Source organism: Physella acuta, unplaced genomic scaffold (genome assembly GCF_028476545.2).
Source record: "Physella acuta isolate Inbredline_101_S28 unplaced genomic scaffold, ASM2847654v3 ptg000928l, whole genome shotgun sequence".
NCBI lineage: Eukaryota > Metazoa > Mollusca > Gastropoda > Physidae > Physella > Physella acuta.
The window spans coordinates 279,442-293,759 of NW_026732445.1; the positions used below are offsets into that span (position 1 = coordinate 279,442).

A 14,318-nucleotide genomic window follows, 5' to 3' on the forward strand; every position below is an offset into this window, starting at 1 on the left:
CCACAAGGAATTCTACGATCTTTTCCGATATAACCACAAGGAATGCTAAGATCTTTTCAGATATAACCATAAGGAATGCTACGATCTTTTCCGATATAACCACAATGGACGCTTCACGTTAACAAATATTGATTCAGGGGTTTCTTTTTGCATACTTTTTAAACTTTTTTTTAAAAAGTTTGTAGGCTTTTTTACGTGATTTTATTGTGTGACATCATTTTAGGGGCGGGGGTCTGGCTTTTTGTGACGATCTGGAAAGGGGGGGGGGTAAAAATATTTTTAAAGCGTGACGTCTCTTATGTATGCTCCTAAGAAATAAATGAAATAATTCCCTATAGGGTAGATAAGTAGATAACAACTCTGTGATTAGGAGAATCTGATGTTTAATTTTTTTAGTGAGACGCGTCTCAAATCTCAACAGTGATGCAGGCTATAATCTCTGGAACTAAAACGTTATGTGTATCAGGATTCCCCATCAGATCCGCGGCCATATGCCACACTGTAATCTCACTGTGGTCAAGAGAGGCGGGGGTGGTGTGAAAGGATGTGACGTCATATCGGGCACGCCTCCCAAAGTAGGCGTCGCTGTCCACGTCCTGGGCACAAACGGGAACTGGGTGTTTGAGAACGAGACTGTCGTCTGCTTATGAACCGGAAATGCCCAAATGTCACGTGGTGGCTGTTTCTGTGGAGACTTTTCCCTATCTGAGGATAATTTAACCAAACATGAGTCATATAATCAGCAGTAAACACAGACATACATTTTTGTTTTCAATTAATAAAAACATCGATATAAAATAAAGTTTCCTACTAGGTGGTCACACATTTAAGACGGCCACTCTAAAGGTAAAAAAAAAGTTAAGTTCCCTTTTCAAACCTAACGGTCTATAGGGCAAGTGAAGTAGAGTTCACTTGTTTCAGCACTATGCCCAGCCGCCTTTACTTTCCCCAACGTGAGTTAGGTACCCATCAGAGTTGGGTGGACTCAGGGTAGGTCTACTGACTTGAACTACTGACTTACGGGTTAGCAGTCCAGCCCTCTACCGCTAGATCACTCGAAAGGGGGGGGGGGGGTGGGATTAAAAATCGACATTTGTAAATTGGAGTCAGTGTTTTAGGTCATCTGGACCTCCACGCGCATTTTACATCAACATTTTATTTGTTATAATAAACTCAAAATATTCACATGCATACAAAATACATACTTTTAATTTTAAACGTCATAAACAACCCCCCAGTAGCGTAGCGAGGGGGGGGGGGGTGAACATATGTCCGCCGACCTTAGGGGGCGCCAAAATGGGTTGAAAAAATAAATTGAAAGGTTGAGGGGGGTGCAAGCCATCTCCATTACCACAAAAATTAGGATATTTAACTCTAATGTCAAGGCAGTTCTGCTGTATGGAGCAGAGACATGGAGAGTCTCCAAGGCAAGCACAGCAAAGATACAGACCTTCATGAATAGATGCCTTAGACAGATACTGAAACTGAGATGGCAGGACAAAGTGCCGAGCTTGGAACTATGGAGGAAAGCTAGGCAGGAGCCTATAGGTGTGCAAATAAGAAGGAGGAAGTGGCGCTGGGTGGGTCACACACTGCGAAAGGCTCACACAAATGTTACACGCCAAGCGCTTGAGTGGAACCCCCAGGGAAAGCGGAAGAGAGGGCGCCCAAGACAGACCTGGAGGCGGAGTCTTCTTGAAGAACTGAAGCCAATAGGGATGTCTTGGGAGATGTCAAAATTAATAGCCGAGGATAGGAAGAAATGGAAGGAAATGCTGGAGGCCCTATGCTCCATAAGGAGCAAAGAGGACTAAGTCAAGTCAAGTAAGAGGGGGGTGCAAATCGAAATCTCGAGGTGCTAATCGAAAGTTTAAGGGGGGGGGGGGTGCAAATCGAAAAGTTTGTCCCCGGGCGCCTGGAAGGGTCGCTACGCCTCTGCATTCCCCCCCCCCCCCCACCCCGCCACACACTGAAACCTGTTGTAATGCCACGTGATTATTTGGCACAGTTTTTATTTTTTATTTCGTCTCCACATAAATAGGCCAACATTTTATTTAGGACCCTATAATGCCTATTGCTAAAAAAAATAAGACTCAACACGTTTCAAAACATTTATGGACATTACTAAGCCCAACAAATGGGGTAGCATTCCATCGAGTGACGTCACTTCATCAAACTGAAGACGCCTGTAGAACTGTAGAAGTGATGAAACCGGTTATCTTCTTAGCCAATTAGCCGGAATTTGGCGGTTAGTTCAACCGCTATACCCGCGATGCCAGTTAGTTGTAGCATCGGTCACCAACACACTAGCAACTCGACCATCGTCAGTCTACACTAAGGAGCTACATGTGAACGCACCGTGACTCATCTCCACAGTAGATGCAGACGTTATGCTTTCAGGGTCACGTGGATCAAGTGACGGCATCACGTGAACAAGATGACCAGCTGCGTGATCTTTCACGTCACTTCCTGATACGTCATCTATATAAAGAAAATGTGATTTCTATTTCGAAATATATTTGATATCATAAAAAAATATTGGAATACAGTTATCGCTATTTGCAAGAAGTGTTTCTTCCAGACTTTTTTCTCCGGGGGGAGGGGGGGGGGGCACTTGAAATTTTCGGGGGGGGGGGGGGGGGTGGTCACTGTTAAAAGTATATTTTTTCTATATAAATTACATTTCGTTCGGGAGGGGGGTGGTAGAAGAGATGCCTGGAAGAAACTCTGCTTGCAAGAAAGCGTTTACATTTTTTGTGTAAAATTTAGTTTTGTGAATAAAATATGCACAAACGAAAAGAAAATTATTTTTTAAAAAAAAGAAGAAGAAATAAATGTGTAAGTACTTACTGTAAGAGTTATTCGCCTTGCAGCATTTCTCCGCCCCTTTTCTCCACTTGGCCCTACGGTTCTGAAACCAGACCTGGTGTTTTGGTAGACAGAAAACAGGATAATTCAAACACTACTAAACCGCGAGCAGGAAGATATGTACACACATGACCAGAGGCGTAGCGACCCTTCCCGGCGCCCGGGGACAAACTTTCGATTTGCACCACCCCCCCCCCTCAAACTTTCGATTTACACCCCCCCCCCCCTCAAACTTCAAACTTTCAATTTTTTTTCCAAACCCATTTTGGCGTCCCCCTAAGGTCGGCGCCCGGGGACATATGTCCCCCCCCCCCCTCGCAACGCCTCTGCACATGACGTCACACGGTATTAGTTCAATTTGTAAGCTCCCAACCCCCATGATTAAAAGTTGTCATGAAACGTCATTGACTCCACAATAAGACACTCCCTAATATGACGTCACTAAATTCCAACCACCTCCGTAAAATAACGGACATGCTACATTTTAAACAGATATTATTGTCCTTGTTTCTGATTCTACTCTACTGGGTGTAAAAACGTATTCTGTTGTCTGACCTGAACACGTGACTCGTGAAGGCACAACTTCCGGGCAAGATCCTCGCGTGCCACGACATCCGGGTACGGAGCTTTGCGAAATGCCATTTCCAGATACTCCAGCTGGTGTGCAGTAAAGGTCGTCCTGTGAGGTAAAAGCTGGGGTCATGTTATATGGGGTCACGTTATATGAGTTGGTGGTCAAGAAGCTGGGGTCATGTTATATGAGTTGGTGGTCAAGAAGCTGGGGTCATGTTATATGGGGTCATGTTATACGAGTTGGTGGTCAAGAAGCTGGGGTCATGTTATATGAGTTGGTGGTCAAGCTGGGGTCATGTTATATGAGTTGGTGGTCAAGCTGGGGTCATGTTATATGAGTTGGTGGTCAAGAAGCTGGGGTCATGTTATATGAGTTGGTGGTCCAGAAGCTGGGGTCATGTTATATGAGTTGGTGGTCAAGAAGCTGGGGTCATGTTATATGAGTTGGTGGTCAAGCTGGGGTCATGTTATATGAGTTGGTGGTCAAGAAGCTGGGGTCATGTTATATGAGTTGGTGGTCAAGAAGCTGGGGTCATGTTATATGAGTTGGTGGTCAAGCTGGGGTCATGTTATATGAGTTGGTGGTCAAGAAGCTGGGGTCATGTTATATGAGTTGGTGGTCAAGAAGCTGGGGTCATGTTATATGAGTTGGTGGTCAAGAAGCTGGGGTCATGTTATATGAGTTGGTGGTCAAGCTGGGGTCATGTTATATGAGTTGGTGGTCAAGAAGCTGGGGTCATGTTATATGAGTTGGTGGTCAAGAAGCTGGGGTCATGTTATATGAGTTGGTGGTCAAGAAGCTGGGGTCATGTTATATGAGTTGGTGGTAAAGTTCTCTTTCGAACCTGACGGTCCATGGGGCAAGGGAAGTAGAGTTCACCTGTTTCTGTGACCTCGGCATATAAAGGGATAGTGAGGTCAGCACTATGTTCAAATGCCTTTACTTTCCGTAACATGAATCAGGCACCCATCAGGTTTGGAACCATCTACGGAATCGAACACGAGACTTTCTGGCTAGCTTTCGTATGATTCCTAATGGTAGTTAATTGGTATTTTCATATTTTATTCTCTAAAGGCCAATAATGTGTAGTTTAAAAAAAATATTACCTGTTTCTCGGTCTCTTGAAGGCTTTGGCAAGAGCAAGTTTTGCTGAAATATCGATATCTGAATGTTTCGATGCATATCTGAAATCGACTTGTCTACATTGATGCTCACTCCGCTCTTCAGAAGGAAGGTAATGCACAGTAGAATTATATCGTTTTATTTCGTTGCTGGGTTTGTTGGCACCAAATTGATCATTCTCTTTACTTGCTCTGTAATGAAGATTTGTAGAGGGAAAGCCAGCGTTACTTTTCTTTGCTTCTTGAGACAACGCATCTGACGAGCGAACTGGAAATAAGCGTGACGTAGCTTCACTGGAGCAGTCCATGTCGATAGGGGTGCTAGGTTTACACCCATTGGCACAGAATTTTCCATCTATTGTTTCTGGAACTTGATGAACTGCCGTATGGAACACAGGACTAACACTAAACAAAGATCCTTTCCTGGGATTTTTTGAATCAACTGCCGTACGTAATACAGGGCTGAAACCAAACAAGGATCCATGTTTGTGACTTTTTGAATCAAGTATGGCCGACATTTGACTCAGACCACACCAATACGACAGCGACTGACCGATGTAATAGTTACCCAATCTCCGGTCCAAAACACCTGGTTGAAACATCCTCGTTGGACTTGTATCCAAACTGCTGGAAAAATCAGTTTCTGTTTGTTTACATCCATGCTTGTGTTGATGTTGCATTTCAATGTTTTTTACTTGATGTTGATTTCTTTAGTCTCAATATAAAACAGTTATTCCACTAAAATCTGAATAGAACAATGGACAGGTTTCATGTTTTAAAATCTTGAGTTATAATCAGTAAACCTTTCCAATTAGGTTTCTAGTTATATTTTCAATCTGCATAAATTATCGCTATCCAACAACTATCCTATCTATCCACGGCCACTATCCCATATAAAACCTATCAACTTTTACACGCACATTTAATGTTTTTTTTAAAAGCAACTCTCCCAATTCATACCGACTTCGTAAGTAATTAAACGAAAGATGAGACACACGCATACGAATAATGTAGTTACATTAATTTTACAGTCGAAAATCTATTTTCGAAACGTTTTATTATTATTATTATTATTATTATTTTTTTTTTTTTTTTGCTTTTAAAGTAGCTACCTATTAAAAGTTCACTTACATACGGTTTAATATTCCTACATAGACATATCGGCTTAGTATTCCTCAATGTACCTACACGACGGCTTAGCACTGCAACATGGGCCTTTTAGGCAACATCGACGCTATGATAAATACAAAACAGTGTTTTTTATATTTTGGAAGTAACAGTTGTCTTTTCAGCCTGTAATGCGTAAATGCCTACAAGTGTCAAATACATTGGTTATGTCCACCAACCTCTAATTAGAAAGATAACCCCCACTCCCCCAATTACCCCCCTTGTTAACAATCGTCTGCTCCTAGACACCATTTAATTTCATCCCGACTCGTTCAATTATCCCATAATTCATCTCATCACGTGCTCATCATGGCCGCTCCACCCAGGGCGGGTCAGCTGTCAGCCAACCAGAAGTTCCGCTAGGTGGCGTTATTATTTCATTAACGGTCTTTGGTTGCTGGTCATCAGGGCAACAGGCGTATGTGACAGCATGCGCGCAATGCTGGCTGTACCCGGCTAACACATGACAGACCATTTCTTGGTCAGTCTGTGGCACAGTCACCTATATATATAGGCAGGGGTTTGCCGTACAAGGAGTGTTTTAAAAAGTTTTTCCCCAGATGTGTGTATATATATATATATATATATATATATATATATATATATATATATATATATATATATATAACCCCAGATGTGTATATATATATATATATATATATATATATATATATATATATATATATATATATATATATATATATACACATCTGGGGAAAAACTTTTTAAAACACTCCTTGTACGGCAAACCCCTGCTTACGTCACTGGATTTAGATAATCAGCTCCTCACAAAGTGGGTGCATGATACCCGATAGTGGTGATTATGGTTGAATGGAAGGCAGACGTGCTTTTAACTGCCGATAATGGAATTAATAACACAGTATGCCGCAGTACAAATTAGCGTATCAACTATACTATACACCCTCGTGTCAACGTCATCGCATGCTACGTATATAGGGGTCAGGGGCGGATCTAGGAGGGGAATGTTTATGATTAGCCGCCCCAACCCCAAAACTTTTGTAAAGCTGAGTTGTAATCATTTTAATATTTAAGACATGTCTATTAACAAACAAAGAGATATAGTGAAATTCACGATTTCTCGGTTTAATTTCTTTTTGTACAAGGTTTATATTACCTCGTTCTTTAGTATTGTTTTGTCTTGGTCATGGATTTGAAACTCGCGAGCGAAATTTCAACCATTCCTACTAAACCCATTTCATTTAAACTTGACAACTAGGTCAAGACCCGATGGTAATGCAATGTGGCATAAAACTTGGTTGAATTGACTTGTTAGCAGATGCGTAGCGGGGGGGGGGGGATGGGTGGAGGGTGGCGGACCGCACCGGGTGACATCATTTAAGGGGGTGACACCAAGGCAAAAAATAGCAAAATATCTAGAGAAAAATTATAATTCCACTTAATTAAGTGATTAATTCGAGTGTTAAATGTTTATGAGGTGCAAATCGAAAGTTTGAGGAGGGGGGTGCAAATCGAAAATTGAAAGTTTGTCCCCGGGAAGGGTCGCTACGCCTCTAGGGGGTGACACCATTAAGTGCCGCACCGGGTGACACCCGACCGCGCTACGCCACTGCTTGTTAGTTAATTTTTTAATTAGATTGTTATATAAAGTAATGTGTAGAGACAATGTTTTAAGAACGAGGTCAGGGGATATCACAGGTATGGCGTGAACTGAACGTCTTAGGAAAAAGAAAATATTAAAAGCCAAGAAACACGCGGAGAAACACAGCAGTAAACAGAGTTTCTTCCAGGCATCTCTTCGCCCCCCCCCCCCCCCCCCCCCCGAAGAAAGTCTACCGCCCCCCCCCCCCCCCGAACGAAATGAAATTTATATAAAAAATATATACTTTTAACAGTGTCCGCCCCCCCCCAAAGAAAGTCTACCGCCCCCCCCCCCCCCCCCCCCCCGAAAAGTTTAAGTGCCCCACCCCCCCGGAGAAAAAAGTCTGGAAGAAACACTGGGAGTAAAACAACTGAAAAGAGACAGAATATCTTGGGAAACTGCCAAGAAAATTGCCAGAGACCGGCAAAAGTGTAGAGCTTTCTGTGACGGATGTCACAGACTCATGTATTGAAGGAAAAATTATGATGGTAAGGTAATAACTGTCCGCACTATTTATACGCACTTTTTTTGCATTCCATTTAGTGTGCAATTCTTTACAACTATGAAATTTGATTCTTTTTAAAATGTAAGCAGTACTTTGTTTTAATTAATTTAAAAAAATAACGGTTATACTTTTTAGTAACAAGCTTACTTTTTTTCATTCAATTAAAAAATGTAAGCCTACTTCATCTTTTTTTTAGTTATAACAATTGTTCCATTAGTTGTGTTTCTAATTTTTAAAGTAACCTCGCCTCACAATAACCAAGATGGCGTCAAGCGTATTTAAAAAACTGGGTTCTGTGATAAACAGACTGCAAGACAAACCGAACACGTTCAGCGCCAAGCCTTTGATCCCCGTCAGATACAAACAAGGCCGAGCCAGCGGCCTCATCGAGTTTCTCAAAAACCACCCGCACATGGTCAAGTTTCTCGTTGTGGTCACAGCAATGGCCGTGAGTGGCGTGGAGAAGGGTAAAGAGGTGGCCCATGTTTTGGAGATGGTGGCTCCGTCACGGAGGAATGACATTCTCATCCCGCACGGTCGACAAAGGGAGGAGGATATTCCCCTCATTGAGGCGGGACGGGAGGCGGAGCAGCCACAAGACCCGGCCCCAAGCGGCGAGTCGTCAAAGAATTAGCTGAGGTGGTCCCGTCTAGGTAATAGCCGTACCCACATAGTGTGGTAGCTGTACCCACAGTGTGGTAGCCGTACCCACAGTGTGGTAGCCGTACCCACATAGTGGTAGCCGTACCCACATAGTGTGGTAGCTGCACCCACAGTGTGGTAGCCGTAACCCCACAGTGTGGTAGCCGTACCCACATAGTGTGGTAGCCGTACCCACACAGTGTGGTAGCTGCACCCACAGTGTGGTAGCCGTACCCACATATAGTGTTTTACCCGCACCCACAGTGTGGTAGCCGTACCCACATGTAGTGTTTTACCCGCACCCCCACAGTGTGGTAGCCGCACTCACACACTGTGGTAGCCGTAACCACATATAGTGTTTTACCCGCACCCACACAGTGTGGTAGCCGCACCCACACAATGTGGTAGCCGTACCCACACAGTGTGGTAGCCGCACCCACACAGTGTGGTAGCCGCACCCAGTGTGGTAGCTGTACCCACATATAGTGTTTTACCCGCACCCACACAATGTGGTAGCCGTACCCACATAGTGTGGTAGCCGCACCCACACAGTGTGGTAGCCGCACCCACACAGTGTGGTAGCCGCACCCACACAGTGTGGTAGCCGCACCCACACAGTGTGGTAGCTGTACCCACATATAGTGTTTTAGCCGCACCACATGTAACCACATAGTGTAGTAACCGCATCCGTATAGTGTAGTAGCCGTACTGGCGTACCGACATAGTGTGGTAGCCTTACCCACATAGTGTGGTACCCGTACCCACACAGTGTGGTACCCGCACCCCCATAGTGTGTGTGTGTGGGGGGGATAGGGGGTGAAAGCTTAAGAATCGCATCCCGTCCTACCAAGACTAAAGAAAATGTAGTTCGCGCAAGCTTGTTTTCAAGTTGCATCATTAATTTATTCAATGAATGTTCCGATTACAACCAGCTGCTGAATACAAGTTAGAGATGATTTTAAAAATTGGTTTCTAAATTTTACCTCAGCTCATAGTCATACCAAGGGGGTGAATAGTGAGAGGGGATAGCTTCCAACCCAACCCCAAAGTTTGCAAAAAATATTTGGGGAAAAATTAGGTTTATCAAATATTAATGAACATTTGAATGGACGGGCGTCGGCAAGAACAAGGAGGCTTGGCCTCCCAAAATAAATATTTGAAAATGTATAACCTACTCTACAAAAATGGCAAATCCGCCTTCATGTAAGCTACTACAGTTCTGGCTGCCAAGCTAGTAACAGTTTATCTCGGAATGACGTGGATTATAAACACGCGTTTAGATAGCTTTCCCCTTATCATATTTGGGATCAATAGATTATGGTAGAAAGCAGAGTTTCTTCTAGGCATCTCTTTGTGGTAGAAAGCAAAAAAAAAAAAAAAAAAAAAAATTACCAATAGCTAATCGTAAATCACGGTGATTAGTAAAATACTGCTGACACAAATATAAGCTGGGATTGGTAATTTGATAGCAGTGTGTACCCTTTTGATGATCATCCTAATTATAATTAATTATAACGCTCAAATTGTATAGTTTTAATGTCATGTCTTACATGTTTGTTATGTCAGATGTCACAAGACTACAGGATTCCATGTCACATTATGTAATGTAAAATATACTAAAAAATAAAGTCGCTTAAAAAAAGATTACACGTTTCTTAAGTCAGGTGTTACAAATGTCACATTATGTCATGTAAAATATATTAAAAATAAAGTCGCTTAAAAGATTACTCGTTTCTTAAGTCAGGTGTTACAAATGTCACATTATCATTCATTATGTCATGTAAAATATATTAAAAATAAAGTCGCTTAAAAGATTACACATTTCTTAAGTCAGGTGTTACAAATGTCACATTATGTCATGTAAAATATACTAAAAATAAAGTCGCTTAAAAGATTACACGTTTCTTAAGTCAGGTGACACAAATGTCACATTATGTCATGTAAAATATATAAAAAATAAAGTCGCTTAAAAGTTATTACATGCATCTTAAGTCAGGTGTCACAAATGTCACATTATGTCATGTAAATGTCACATTATGTCATATATAAAAAATAAAGTGAAACTGATCTGTCATTATCCAGGTGAGCACCAAAAACAGCGGTTTAAAATTGAGCAAGTTTCTGTTGGCCTTCAATGTTGCGTGTTTGTCGTCCTTGGTTGCATCAACTCGTCGATGACCATGTTGATTTTCCAACATCGGTTGATCCCTAACATCAGTTGATAATCAAAATGTGTTGATACCAAGCGTTGGATACCTAAATCGTGATGATATTCATCTTTGATGTTGACATCCCAGAGTGACATTTATGCGTCGCGGTAATTTTTATCCAATGTAGAAAAATGTTTTAGAAATTTACTCTGGTATCTTTTGTAATGTATGGTAACTATTAGAATTACAATAAATCTTTTCCTTTTTAAAAACAGTGTGGCTTTAATAACTTCATGCGTTTTGATGTTACCTTTGGCCGATTCATTTGTGTTTTTACGAAAACCATTTGTCGACATGTCAATAAGTAGAACACCGTATCAAATCTAATTTTACCACAAGTGTCCAACTGTTCTGCTCTCCCATTTAAAAAATTCTACTGGTTTCTTCACTGTGAAACTTATCAGAGAGTCAACACATAACTATGTGGAATAATATCGTTTTTCTTTTGTCTGATGGGTTCTTTGGTGATTTTTAAAGCTATCTAAAACTGTAAAATTCAACAGGTAACAAAACAACTTATAGCCCCACAGAGTCTCATTAATTATAAACTCAACTAGTTCATTAACATTAAAAACCTCCATTAACTTGTTTCATTTCGCTATGGAACTTAGTTTTCCAGTTTATTGTGAAGATTATGAATTAGATTGACTAATTTTGAAATAATTCGTTATAAGTTTTCCCACTCAACTGATCATTAAAAAAAATGAAACCAAAGAAAACATTGGAATACTTGAATCAGCGAGTAGACCCATCCATCAACAAATGAAGGAGGCTACGTCTTAACCCCCCCCCCCCCCTCCCAAATTTACACACATAGTTTTAAGTTTAACTCAAATAGACGACAGAAACACAATTTTCATTTGTGACAAACTTTCTTTAGCTAATTGGTGAATGTGCATTTAGCTAGTGGAGAAATGACACACTTCTAAAATAAATAAACGCACTGAGAAACATTCGCTAAACGGAAGTCGTTTTTCATGAGATGTCACAAAGCAATGCTTGATTGAAATGTTGTTTTGAATATCATAATAAAAGTGATTGGTTGAATAAAATGAAAGGATGTAAAAACTCACTAGCCTCCGACAACAGCGTGCACAGTTACAGATTTTGTAAGAAAGGAAAAACGTACATATCTTAAGTTATGTTTGTGTTTCGAAACTAAACGTGCCTTGTTGTAGCTTGGATTTTTGTACCAAGCAGAGTTAATAAAACGATGCTACTGCTACGTGTTACGCTGAACAGTTTTCACACTAAGGCGACGATATTCCTTAGAAGCAGACGCACGTTCAAAAATTGGTGTGGCTGCATCAAACCCAAGCCTAACTGTGCTCCGTTCCGTGACCGCTGGAAGGCAGCGGCGTTCGTGGTCGTCTGCACGTCGATTGGTGCAGCTTTGCCGATGTTCTTGAGCTCGCTGTTTGACGAAGAGGGAAACTTCTCAGGTAATGAGTCGAACAATGATGAGGATGTCGAAAAACCACAACGATTCAAGAGGCCCCGGTAAGGGCAGAGATGTAAACCGCAGTATTTAAAAAGTAATCCTATATTTTTACAGTTAATGCGAGGTTGTATTTTCTTGAAATGTAGCATATTTTCCGCTGTGAAAGTTGATAAATGTTTAGTTACATCTGTGCAGAGTTCTTGCGTTGCTGTATAAAAGGGGTAAGTGTAGTAGAGAATGACCCTGTTGTAGATAGAAAGCTGTGGGGTAGAGAATGAGAATTTGAATATGTCGGTTATGCCAGGGGTCGGCAACCTTTTGAAGCGGAAGAGCCAAAAGTTACAATTTTCAAAATTTCCCTGGTTTTAAAGAGCCACTAACATTTTTTTTATTTCATATTTTTTTATTAAGATTATTAGTATTTGTTCAAGGAGCTAGAGAGCCGCATCTTGATATCAAAAGAGCCGCAGGTTGCCGACCCCTGGGTTATGCCAGTGAGTCTCACGCTTCCTAAGTCCTGACCCTGGGCATGCCAGTGGGTCTCGCGATTCTTGACAACTGACTCTAGTTGTGTCTATGGGTATCGCGTTTCTTCATTACTGACCCTGGTCTTGTCAGTGGGTCTCACTATTCCTAAGTCCTGACCCTGGTCTTGTCAGTGGGTCTCACTATTCCTAAGTCCTGACCCTGGTCTTGTCAGTGGGTCTTACTATTCCTAAGTCCTGACCCTGGTCTTGTCAGTGGGTCTCACTATTCCTAAGTCCTGACCCTGGTCTTGTCAGTGGGTCTCACTATTCCTAAGTCCTGACCCTGGTCTTGTCAGTGGGTCTCACTATTCCTAAGTCCTGACCCTGGTCTTGTCAGTGGGTCTCACTATTCCTAAGTCCTGACCCTGGTCTTGTCAGTGGGTCTCACTATTCCTAAGTCCTGACCCTGGTCTTGTCAGTGGGTCTCACTATTCCTAAGTCCTGACCCTGGTCTTGTCAGTGGGTCTCACTATTCCTAAGTCCTGACCCTGGTCTTGTCAGTGGGTCTCACTATTCCTAAGTCCTGACACTGGTCTTGTCAGTGGGTCTCACTATTCCTAAGTCCTGACCCTGGTCTTGTCAGTGGGTCTCACTATTCCTAAGTCCTGACCCTGGTCTTGTCAGTGGGTCTCACTATTCCTAAGTCCTGACCCTGGTCTTGTCAGTGGGTCTCACTATTCCTAAGTCCTGACCCTGGTCTTGTCAGTGGGTCTCACGATTCCTAAGTCCTGACCCTGGTCTTGTCAGTGGGTCTCACTATTCCTAAGTTGGACTACTGATGTGTGAATATCATCACCTTGCTGCTCAAATATCGTAACATCATGACTTGGGGCAAAGTTACTGGTACAATAATGTTCCTAACGACAGTCTTCTTTAACGACACAACATTCAGGTTACGATGTGTTGTTTTTTTTTTAATTCATAATAGTGTGGGAGATTGGGTTATCGTTTATTTATTTTTTAAAGTTATTTTGATGACTAATGGCAGCTCTATAACTTGTTTTCTGCTTTCATTTTCAGAATTTTAAGGTCAAACACTGGCTATGAGAACCCTTTCTGATGCTGTCAAATGTTTAAACACGCTTTGTGTGACATTGTTTCAAACACGTTCTGTGATCGTGTCTAACATATAGTGTGTGATAGTGTATAAAACATTGTGTGACCGTTTTAAAGCATCGTGTGTGATAGCTTTAAAAACTATTGTATTTGTGATAGTCTTTTGATAAATACCTGTGATAATTTTCCGATAGCCTAGATTTTTTTTGCTTGTTAAAACGCTGTTTGATTGGGTTTTATTAATAAATGTTGTTCGGTTGCCATTTAAATTTTTGCTGTTTTTTTTATTAATTAAACTGATTAAGGTTTCAGAGTTAAATTAAAGGATAAAATCTTCATCTCTATTGTCAAGTTCCGTTTTACAAAATAATTCTATCATGCGTGCGTCATGTTGCTTTTGGGGGAGAGAAAGGGGGGGGGGGGGGGTTGGAGGAGGCGGAAAGAGATGTCAGGAAATATTATTTCGCATCTTTAAAAAAAACGTAGTAAAAAAGGATATAAAAACATGATGTTTAACCAGCTGGTTTAATGGTTTAGAAAGCAATAGCTGTTTAAACAAACAAACACAATATTGCTACGGGGGAAA

General features: G+C 41.5%; 2 protein-coding genes and 1 long non-coding RNA gene across 5 annotated transcripts; 2 read left to right on the forward strand and 1 right to left on the reverse strand.

Moving 5' to 3' along the window:
- Positions 1-382: 382 nt before the first annotated feature.
- Positions 383-5,782, reverse strand: LOC131953533 (uncharacterized). 3 transcript variants are annotated; one of them, XM_059316753.1, is made up of 6 exons: positions 5,752-5,782; positions 4,549-5,308; positions 3,424-3,547; positions 2,851-2,923; positions 2,359-2,481; positions 383-705 (listed from the first exon to the last, which is right to left on the reverse strand). In XM_059316753.1, exons 2-6 carry the CDS (start codon positions 5,241-5,243, stop codon positions 476-478), a joined length of 1,245 nt encoding a protein of 414 aa, XP_059172736.1. In that variant the 5' UTR covers positions 5,244-5,308; positions 5,752-5,782; the 3' UTR covers positions 383-475. The 3 variants fall into 3 exon arrangements, with proteins under 3 accessions (XP_059172736.1, XP_059172734.1, XP_059172737.1); XM_059316751.1 differs by having other exon boundaries at positions 5,695-5,770; XM_059316754.1 differs by lacking the exon at positions 5,752-5,782 and having other exon boundaries at positions 4,549-5,398.
- A 2,319-nt stretch (positions 5,783-8,101) lies between these two features.
- LOC131953537 (uncharacterized) lies at positions 8,102-10,923 on the forward strand. The gene is made up of 2 exons (XR_009388646.1): positions 8,102-8,509; positions 10,581-10,923. It is a non-coding gene; the product is annotated as an uncharacterized LOC131953537 (long non-coding RNA).
- Positions 10,924-11,680: 757 nt separating this feature from the next.
- On the forward strand, positions 11,681-13,983 carry LOC131953541 (uncharacterized). The gene is made up of 2 exons (XM_059316761.1): positions 11,681-12,208; positions 13,697-13,983. The coding sequence occupies exons 1-2, from the start codon at positions 11,922-11,924 to the stop codon at positions 13,734-13,736; spliced, it is 327 nt and encodes a 108-aa protein (XP_059172744.1). The 5' UTR covers positions 11,681-11,921; the 3' UTR covers positions 13,737-13,983.
- Positions 13,984-14,318: the final 335 nt, after the last annotated feature.

What these genes read in the sequence shown, in the direction of transcription:
- LOC131953541 (XM_059316761.1), top strand. Translation starts at nt 11,922, where the DNA reads ATGCTACTGCTACGTGTTACGCTGAACAGTTTTCACACTAAGGCGACG. An exon ending in CAACGATTCAAGAGGCCCCG is followed by an intron (nt 12,209 to 13,696) that starts GTAAGGGCAGAG and finishes TTTCATTTTCAG; the next exon opens with AATTTTAAGGTCAAACACTG.
- LOC131953533 (XM_059316753.1), bottom strand. Translation starts at nt 5,243, where the DNA reads ATGCAACATCAACACAAGCATGGATGTAAACAAACAGAAACTGATTTT. An exon ending in TTCAAGAGACCGAGAAACAG is followed by an intron (nt 3,548 to 4,548) that starts GTAATATTTTTT and finishes TTTACCTCACAG; the next exon opens with GACGACCTTTACTGCACACC. An exon ending in TACTGTGGAGATGAGTCACG is followed by an intron (nt 706 to 2,358) that starts GTGCGTTCACAT and finishes AATTATCCTCAG; the next exon opens with ATAGGGAAAAGTCTCCACAG.